Source organism: Lactuca virosa, chromosome 5 (assembly GCF_052849685.1).
Source record: "Lactuca virosa cultivar CGN04683 chromosome 5, Lactuca_virosa_CGN04683_v6, whole genome shotgun sequence".
Classification (NCBI taxonomy): Eukaryota; Viridiplantae; Streptophyta; class Magnoliopsida; order Asterales; family Asteraceae; genus Lactuca; species Lactuca virosa.
In genome coordinates, this window is record NC_136430.1 from 292,567,740 (window position 1) to 292,578,547 (window position 10,808).

Here is a 10,808-nt window from a genome sequence, read left to right on the forward strand (position 1 = left end):
CAATTAAGTATTTTGACCAAATTGTTCAAAAGTTGTAGCTTTAAACTGATAATGGTTTACATACAACAACATTTTAAATATAATAAATTAACTATAATGTGTTAAAAGTTAAAGACATAACTTTATAAGTAGAAGTAAAGATATTATTTTAAAATTGAAATTTAGTTTATTTATGATTACACTTTAGGTTTGATATTTATTTAACCTTATTAACCAACTTATAATCATTATTAGAGAGACACTACAATTTATCACTTTTAACTATTTACAAAATGTTTTTTAGGTTGTTTAAGTTAAAATAAAATTTATATTTAAGTTGACCTTATAATGTTATATTTAAATTAATAATTTAAGTATTTTATACAAATTATTCCAAAATTGTATCCTTAAAATGATAATTGGTTACATCCAGTAATATATTAAAACTAATAAATTAAGTATAATATGTTAAAAGTTAAAAAACATAACTTTATAAGTAGAAGTAAAGATATTATTTTAATATGTAAATTTATTTTATATATGATTACAATTTAGGTTTGATATTTATTTAACCTGATTAACCAACTTATAATTATTATTAGAAAGAAATTGAAAAGTCATGGGAGTTTCAAATGAATGTGGCGAAAGGAAAAATACATGGGAGTTTCAAATGAATATGGTGAAAGAAAAAATGCTTCCTTTATAAGTATACTAGGCGTAACCTCGCGCGTTGCGCAAGAATGCATTTAAGTGGTTAAAATAACTATGGGAAAAAATAGAAATATGTTGAAATTTACGTTTTTAGTCATGTTTTGTGCATTAACCGAATTATCAAATAACATAAAAATTCATCAACTTATATTTTGATACTATCTAATATAGTTCATACCTTATAAAGTTTACTTTTACTTTTATAATATCTAATATATATTATAAGTTTTTGTATAACATTAATGAAAATCTACTTTTCTTATGTCCAATAATATTTTTTGGATAAAATAAAAAATAAGTTGTTTTGAATGAGCTACTAATAAACAATATTGAACTAATAAACTTTGTATTACACTATTTATATTGCCGCAAAACATCCAAGGTTTCATATATGAACTTTCAAATATTAAACATTGAAATTAAGAATGAAGTTATACAATTTATATCATTATACATAAATGTCATCAAGAGTTTTAAAATAAGTCGATTAGTAAATATGATATTTAATTTTAATTACATATTTGCAAGGCGTACATTTGACTTTATGTTGGTGCGCCGAAAATCCTCTTCCTTAATTTGTACCTAAAAAATTAAGGTCAATAGGAATATAAAATAGATATTACTAAGCATTAATAAAAATAATTAAAAAGGGTATGAGGATCTCCTATCACCTGTTAAAGACAATATATCTCTCTAGTGATATCGATTCCTATGTGAAATTGAAGTAGTCATTCTATGTATACTTTGTTTTTTAATTACATAAACAAATATGAGTAACCAAACATAAAAATGTTATCTTTATGTATGAAAATATTTTAGTTAACTAACAAATTAAATAAAATAAGTTTAAGAGTTAGGAGTTTCAAAACATTAATATTTTTATTAATCAATCAATTAAGTAACACATGTTAAAATTTTTACAATCATTATTAAAAAGCATTTGGAATATTAGATTTTAAATGAATTTTGGTTGAAGTGTTTTGACCTCTATTAATATATATATATATATATATATATATATATATATATATATATATATATATATATATATATATATAGAGAGAGAGAGAGATGGAAAATATAACATATGTATGGGTTTTAATTAATTATCTTTTTAAAACGGTACAATTACAAAACAAATATATATATATATATATATATATATATATATATATATATATATATATATATATATATATATATATATTTAAAATATTTAATTAAATATTTTCGACATCACCCTATATAACATATGATCAATATATTGACGATTAAACCACAATATACAACGACTGTATTACAATAATCCAAAAACAAAGAAAATATAAAAACGAATCAGTATAACAAACTTACAAATTAAAAACTCTAATATAATAACATATCTCCAAAAGTGGTCATAAGACCTCAAACCCAACACAAAAGTCTTTAAGTTTGTTTTCTTTCTGATATTTGTATATGATTTGTATGCATGTCTTCTCAAAAGATTGACCTTTTTATAGTAAACTTTTCACTAAATGCTAATTAAACATAATATAAGTTATAAAACTTTGAGTGTTAAATCATAATTAAGAAAACTTTTGAGTTGCATTAGTTAAAAAATGGAGTTTCAAATGAATGTGGTTTGAGGAAGTTAAAAAATGGGGTTTCAAATGCATGAGATTCAAGAAAAAATGCTAGCTTTATAAGTATGCTAGACGAATGCTCGCGCGTTGCGCAGAAATACCTATATAGTTGAAGTCTTATATATATATATATATATATATATATATATATATATATATATATATATAGCAATAGCGTTGTTAAATTTGATATAATAATTCGTATATTAAATTGATATAATATATTGATTATTTTGAATTATATGATAATATATACATCTATTATAACTGCATAATATCAATCGTTTGAATGAGTTTTATCCGCGAGTTACACATGAATAAAATTAAATATAATATATGGTTTAATGTTATTTATAGTTGTTGTTATTGTTAATTAATTTTTTAAAATTTATTTGCTTAATGTTTTAATTTCTATCATTACAATTATTTAAAACATCAAACATTGTTTTTTGATTTTAAAGGTAACAATATAATCATTTATATAGAATTATTTTTAACTATTGTTATTGTAAGTTATTTTAAGCTACTTATTTGAAAACTTTTAACGATTATAAAAATATATTTAGGAAATATTTTAGTCAAATTGAGATTACAATTTAGTTTTTGCATTTATCACTACAATTTATCAATTTTAACAATTTATAAAATATTATTTGGTTTTTTAAGTGGAACTGAAATTTATATTTAAGTTGACATTGTAATGTTATATTTAAAATAACAATTTAAGTATTTTGTGCAAACTGTTCAAAAGTTGTAGCTTTAAACTGGTAATGGTTTACATACAACAACATATTAAATCTAATAAATAAAGTATAATACGTTAAAAGTTAAAGACATAACTTTATAAGTAGAAGTAAATATATTATTTTAAAATTGAAATTTAGTATATTTATGATTACACTTTAGATTTGATATTTATTTAACCATATTAACCAACTTATAATCATTATTAGAAAAAAAACACTACAATTAATCACTTTTAACTATTTACAAAATATTCTTTGGGTTGTTTAAGTTAAACTAAAATTTATATTTAAGTTGATCATGTAATGTTATATTCAAATTAATAATTTAACTATTTTATACAAATTGTTCCAAAATTGTATCTTTTAAATGATAATGATTTACATCCAACAATATATTAAAACTGATAAATTAAGTACAATATGTTAAAAGTTAAAAAAATCACTTAATAAGTTGAAGTAAATATATTATTTTAATATTGAAATTTAGTTTATATGTGATTACACTTTAGGTTTGATATTTATTTAACCTTATTAAGCAACTTATAATTATTATTAGAAAGAAATTGAAAAATCATGGGAGTTTCAAATGAATGTGGTGAAAGGAAAAATACATGGGAGTTTCAAATGAATGTGGTGAAAGGAAAAATAAATGTGAGTTTCAAATGAATGTGATGAAAGAAAAAATATTTCATTTATAATATAGTATAATATGATATGATATAGTATAATATGATATGATATAATATGATATAGACTCTTAATCTTGTGGTACTTGTTTACAAAATAAACCTCTTGTTTCTTATTAATTTCGAATTCCGCCCCCTGATTTGACTTTTTGTATTTTGTTGTTTTTTTTTTGTTTTTTTTTGTTTTGTTTTTTTTGTTGTTTTTAATTCTTGTTTAAGTTATTTATTTACTTATTATTATTATTATTATAAATTTCGCACACAATTTGAACATTCGGACGACATTATAAATTCGAACGGCTATATAAAATCCGTTTTTATTTTTTTTTATATTTTAATGTTAATATTATTATTGTTATTATTATTATAAAAAATTATTATTATTATTATTATGTTCGAAATTTATAATAATAATAATAATAATAACAATAATAATATTAATATTAAAATATAAAAAAATACTAGAAATCGATTTTATATAACCATTCAAATTTATAATGTCGTCCGAATGTTAAAATTTTATGCGAAATTTATAACAATAATAATAATAATAATAATAAAGAATTAAAAATAACAAATAACAAGATAGTAAAAGCAAAAAAGAAAAAAAAACAAAAACAAAAAAAAATAATGTCAAAATTTTGATTTAATTGATTTAAAAGGGGTAAATATGGTTAAGGATAATTAGAGCGCAACCTTATTAGAATATCATTATTAATTGCTCATTTACCCATTTATTCATGCGTACCACTCCCAATTCGATCACTCACCGTTCATTTATACAAAATATTCATTTTTCATTTCAATTTGTACAAGATAGTACAAGATCAATACAAACGGCCATGGTAATCAAAAGAAGAAAGTAATTAGAACTAAAGGAGGTGCAATTTGCAATTCCGTGTAAGATGAGGGGTTGAAACTAAATAATTTACATTAAGAGGTGACTAAACTGTAAAAATAAGTCAAAAGTCGATTAGCAGTAAGAACCACGATGAAGACCACGATCTCTGAGAATTCCAGAGTAGAGGGCCATCCGATTTGCTGGAATACGCTCGTTTTTCACTATTTTCTTTTGAACCCCTTCATCTTTCAAATTTGACGAATAACTCCGGTTTTGAGAAAGATTCTTACTTTGAAGCCTTCTTCTAAACTCTTCTCCATTTCCACTGGGTTCCATGACATCCTCTGCAAAGTGTACTTTCTTGTGCTTTTTCTCTCTCTTCTTCCCATCTGCAAAGTAAGTTAAAAAAAAAAAGGTTAGACAGAGAGAGAAAAAGATAGTCAACGGATAAGTTTGACCAGACCAAAATTCAAGAAAATCGACAAGAAACTTGTAAAAGAAAGAAACCTGAGGATATGCAGGGTCTTGGGTGAGGGATGATTGAGAATTGGACGGTGGTGACGGCGGCGGTGGAGGGCTGTTTCTGGAGGCGGAAGGCGAGGAGGAGTACGGTGCCGGAGACGGCAGCCATGGCGGTGGCTAACACCATCCCATTTGAAGCCAAGATTGATGACATGATCTTTGTTTTTGGTTAATTCTTGCAAATTTGGAAGATTAAAGAAACGGGTAAGAGAAAATTTCAAGCTTTTGTTGTAGGAATGAGGGAAAAAGAACAAGGCATGATCAAGAAACTTGTAGTATGAATGTGTGTATGAGTGTGTGTATTATTTAAGAAATAAGGGATTGATAGTTTGAACAAAAGGGGAAATATTATATTGTTGGGTTGGTTGGTTCTTGAAAATGGGGTGTGAACTTTTCTTTGAACAAGTGAAGAAAAAGCATTGAATGATTGGTTCAAATAGAAACCCTTCTTTCTTTTAAAGAAGACAACAACTTCACCTTCGCACCATAAGAATAAGAAAAATAATAATAATATAATTATTTACAACAGATTATTGTGACATACTAGATAAGAATTACAAATTCTCTGAATAATTATACGGGCATGTTATCTGAAAATTGATAGCTAGAAACTCATAGATAGAAATAAAAAAATAAATAATAAGAATGTAATTATTTAAAAAAAGGTCATTGTGATATAGTATATAAGATTTATAAATTTTCTCAATTGATAGCTAGAAGCTCATAGATGTCTTTACATCATAGAAATAATAATAATAATAATAATAATAATAATAATAATGTAATTATTTAAAAAAGGTCATTGTGATATACTATATAAGATTTATAAATTTTCTCAATAGGTATGTATGTACTGTGTACAAAACTAATTGGAAATGTGGAAACTCATGGCCAGATACACGAAATTGTAATTTTTATTTATAAATTTTTTTTTGATAAAAGTAATTATTAGGTTTTAAATATACAAAATTAAATAAAACTAAAAGTTAAAAAGTTCCTAAAAGATTTTTAAAATAGATTATTTCTTTAGAATTTATTATTTAAAATAAAAGTTAGAAGTTCATGTTATAAAACATAAACAATTTTGATTTCTTCTCTTAAAAAAAAACAAACAATTTTGATTTCCTTTTAAACTAAAAATTAAAAATTTCTAAAAACATTGATAAAGTTCGTACGAAACATAATAACGTAGAGATAACTAAATATGATAGTGGTTTAGTTAGACTGTTTATGAGTTTTTGACCAATTTTTTTTATTAAATGGGTATAATTTTGAAAATATTTACCAATCATGGTTATTTTGTAATTTAATGACATACATGCCATAACTCTACCAAATCTTTGAGGCTTCACCAGTTGTCCAGATTCCACAAACAGGTTTTGTTGGATTAAGATGTTTAAGATTATAACTAAATTGATATACATTTGATTGGAAACAAAGTTATTTTTCGATTGTCATCATAACTATTAATTGTGTAGAATGACATTTGGAGAGAGAAGTTGATTTATTAATTTATTATATGATTAATAAATTATAATAAATGATTTGTTAACATATTATGTGAATTCCAGAACCTTCCAGGGCTTGGACGGTTTTGGGAAGGATCTTAGGAGGATCTGAAATATTCCTTATAGATAATTAAAGGATTGGATAATTACGTAATTTGAAATATTAATATTATATTCAAATTAGGGTTTCTAGGGTTCCTTGTATCAACTATAAGTAGGACCCCTTGGCATATGAATTTTGTCCATTCCTTCCTCCCAAGAGAATAGCCGATTTTCTCACCTCTTCTCCTCTCTCCTCAAGTCTTCTAATTGCTATGGTTTGTGTACAAACCATTAGCGACATTGAGCTTTTGGTGCTAGACTTTCTGAAGAAATCAAGGGCTAGATGAAGGATTTATTTGTAATAACAAAATCAAAGGTATGTAAACCTAACTTATGAATTTCGATTTCAATAGGGTTCTTGATGTCCAATTGTTCAATGCTATCAATTAGAGAAAACATAGATCCTTTATAGGTTACATGTAAGATTTTCCGCTACACGTGTTTTTTTTGTTATAACCTATAAAACTCATCAGCTGTACTAGAGCCATTGTTATCTATTGATTGTGCGTAAAATTGAATGGATCAGATTAGGTTTTATCGAAAATAAACCCTTTTCCTTGAGATTTTTGACTTTGTTAGGGTTTCTTGAAACCCAAGCCTCCCTAACCCTATTTTCGAGATTGTAGGGTTCCCTTAGGGTTTTCTAGTTTCCTTAATTATTATTTTAATTTCCTTAAAATTTGAATAATTAAAACCTGATAACTCTAAACCCTAATTTCAAAAATTAGAAGGGTTTTGGATTAGGATTAAATTTGAATTATTTTATTAATTGTTTAATTGAAAATAATTATTTAATTCCTAAATTATTTAAATTTAATTTGATTAATTGTTTAATTAAAAGATAAAGATAAATCTGTTGGATTAGGTGTCTAAGTCATTAACTAAATTATTATAAACTTGAATTATTAGCAAAATCATTTTGGGTTACCCTCAAACCTAGTAAGAGACCAGAATGCTATCAGGAGAGAGAGAGATTGATTTATTAATTTATTATATGATTAATAAAATAATTAGAAATCAAAGTAAATAATTTATTAATATGTTTTGAGAAAAATATATTAATTGGAAATTATATTGTTTAATTATAAATTAATCAGAAATTAATTGGAATTAATTTTGCGATTAATTGGATTAATTAAAAGTAGAAGGATTAAAAGTGTCACTGTCCAAAAGTTGAACATTGACTGATTCTAGAACCTCCCTAGGAGAGGGGACAGTTCTAGAGGGGATTATGGAGCTTTTCTAAGGTTTCTAGGAAGCTTAGGGTTGCTTAGGGGGAAAGAAAAGGGTTAGGGTTATCCATAAGGAAACCTGCCTTTTATGCACCCCCTTAAGCCCTATAAATACCCCAAAGCATAAGGTATTTCAGATTCACTCTTCTAAGGAATCGTTAGAGCCGAAATTATACCTTCCACTCATCTCTCTTCAATAAGCCTCCAACTGCTAGGGTTTCGGTGTGAACCATTAGGGCACGAGATTTCTGGTGCTGGCTTTCTAAAGTTCTACAAAAAGGATTTCTAGTTTATTTACAACAATAAACTAAAAGTTATGTTTTCTATTATCCATTCTCCTAAATCAAAAATAGCAATGTACTTTAGGGTTCTTGAATTCAAATTGTTGTTTGCATATCATAGGGAGAACATAGATTTTTTAGGGTGTATGCGAACTTAGGATTTTATGTTTTCCGCCAAAAATATGATTTTTGTTATCTATAAAACCCATCAAATCATAATTGTTTTAATATTAATTAATTAAAAGTTTAATTCAAATAATCAATATTTAAACCTAGTATTTTGCAAGGTTTTTAAAAAACACCTTATATATATTATTCCAAGTTTAATTACTATATGTATAAAATAAAGTAAGTTGAATCACTAGTAAGCCTCATTCACAAAGCTATGATATAAAGATGGTATAAGGAAACAACCTATAAAATGACCGTTGAATAAGTGTCCTTTTCACTCACCACTCTCCTGTGTGGTGGAGGGTCGTTAGCTAAACGGGGTTGATAAGACATAATCAGATTAAAAGTATAATCTATAAAGTGCTAGAACCTTACTTTAAATACCACTCTCTAGTTACTCTAGAAAAAATGTGAAAAATATGTTAATCCATGAAAAATGCACATCATTCTTTATTAGTCGTTAGTGGAGCGTGTGTGGCTAACTGACACACTAATTTGGGACTATAAAGTTGACATGATGGCACAAATCGAAAATTATCATTGTTAATGGAGCATGTGTGGTTTATCGACACATTAATTTGAGATAATAAATGATATCAAAGTTGTCAAGCAAGTTTGTTTGGTTATTCACATCTTGTATGTGATCCTCGGTATCACAGTCAGAAATAGAAGAGCATAATTTGAGATTAAACATGCTATTGATAAGATTCAATGAATCTCAAGAGATCTAGGAACTTCATATTAGATTGCAATTGGTAAATTATTTATCTACCTTTATAAATTCTTAATAAGACTACGCCATCCATCTCTTTGATTGTGAATTGTATTTTAGATCCTAGCCGTAAATATTTATTTTGGGTTAAAGTATTAAGGATTTGTGTCAACAAACTAAAACTTTCTCTTTTAATAGATGTATAATTCTAGTGATACTACTATTGCTCAAACCTCCAACAACAACTCCAAATTCACTCTTTTCTCGATGTTATCGAAAGAGAAACTAGCTGGTCCAAACTGCATGGACTGGATGCGAAATCTCAAAGTGACTCTACGATACGAGAGCAAAGAGAATGTTCTTGAAAAACCTCTGCTTGATGTCGATGAGTCAATTGCTACTCCAGAGGAGCTTGCTACTTACAAACAACACTATGACGACGCAACAAAGGTCGCTTTCATAATGGTTTCAACCATGGTACTTGAGTTGAAAAAGTTCTATGAGGACTACTGGCTATACGAGACGTGCTTGGATCTTGCTGAAAAGCTTCACACGAAGGCACAACAAGAAAGGTATGAGGTCGTCAAGGCGTTAATGACATGCAAGTTGAAGGAAGGAGAATCTGTGTGCAACTATGTACATAGAATGCAGAGATATATGGAGCGGTTAGAAAAGATCAAGGTGTCTTTTGACGAGGAGTTGGTCGTAGACATGTTCCTGAACTCTTTGCCTCCTAGTTATGGTCATTTCATTTTGAATTATCATTTGAACAACATAGAGACCACATTGACCCAACTCCATAACTTGTTGCAAACTACAAAGTCAGGGATGAAGAAAATCAGGTCCCTTCTACGACAAATGCTCCTATCCTGACCATTGGTCAAAACAGAGGAAAAAAGAGGATGGCTAATCCTCTATCAAACTGGAAGGTCCATGCCCATGATGGAGCCTCTGGCAGCGGGTCGAAGTCAAAGCCCAACTTTGATATTCCAGTTGTTAGTGATCCCAAGGAGGCCACTTGCAACTATTGTAACGAAAAGGGGCATTGGAAACGAAGTTGCCCAAAATACTTGTAGGAATTGAAGGATGGCAAGGTGAAGCTATCTTCGGCTGGTATGTACACTGTTCAAGTCAATAACTCATAACTTACTTGTTCTTGGCTCCTTGACACATGATGTAGTTTCCATATTTGTTCTGATTTGCAGGGTCTAAGAGAAAGTGAGGAAGTGGAGCATGGAAGAATAAATCTGATCATGGGAAATACGCGATCTTCACCTGTTACCAAGATTGTAACTTATCGTTTAGTGCTCGATGGTGATGTTAGGATAGATTTGATTAGTTGCTGTTATTCGCCAAAAATGACAAGGAACATTATTTCTTTTCATGCATTGTTCAAACAAGGTTTTCAATATTCTTTTGATGATGAGAATGGTTCGATTTAGCTTATAAAAATGGTGTTTTTATGTTAAAAGCTTTACCTTGCAATGGTCTATATAAAATTGTGATTTTTTTTATAACTTAAGCAATAATGTATTTCATATTGATTCTTCTAATGGTATAGACAAAGCATACTAGTGGAATTATCGTATTGGGCACATAAACAAGAAAAGCGTCATACAATTCCAAAAGGATGGAGTGCTGGAATCATTTGACTTGAGTTCAGATGATGAATGTGAATCTTGTCTTTTGGGCAAG

At 27.2% G+C, this 10,808-nt stretch overlaps 2 protein-coding genes across 2 annotated transcripts; one reads left to right on the forward strand and one right to left on the reverse strand.

The window, feature by feature from the left end:
• Positions 1–4,520: 4,520 nt before the first annotated feature.
• Positions 4,521–5,539, reverse strand: LOC145112326 (uncharacterized). Its single transcript, XM_079048500.1, has 2 exons — positions 5,093–5,539; positions 4,521–4,974 (listed from the first exon to the last, which is right to left on the reverse strand). The coding sequence occupies exons 1-2, from the start codon at positions 5,259–5,261 to the stop codon at positions 4,718–4,720; spliced, it is 426 nt and encodes a 141-aa protein (XP_078904626.1). The 5' UTR covers positions 5,262–5,539; the 3' UTR covers positions 4,521–4,717.
• A 3,772-nt stretch (positions 5,540–9,311) lies between these two features.
• Positions 9,312–9,986, forward strand: LOC145112915 (uncharacterized). The gene has a single exon (XM_079049029.1). It carries the CDS (start codon positions 9,312–9,314, stop codon positions 9,984–9,986), a length of 675 nt encoding a protein of 224 aa, XP_078905155.1.
• The last annotated feature ends 822 nt before the right edge of the window (positions 9,987–10,808 follow it).

Coding starts and splice junctions, on each gene's coding strand:
- LOC145112915 (XM_079049029.1), top strand. CDS start 9,312: ATGTATAATTCTAGTGATACTACTATTGCTCAAACCTCCAACAACAAC.
- LOC145112326 (XM_079048500.1), bottom strand. CDS start 5,261: ATGTCATCAATCTTGGCTTCAAATGGGATGGTGTTAGCCACCGCCATG. Junction 4,975..5,092: donor AAGACCCTGCATATCCTCAG/GTTTCTTTCTTT, acceptor CTTACTTTGCAG/ATGGGAAGAAGAGAGAGAAA.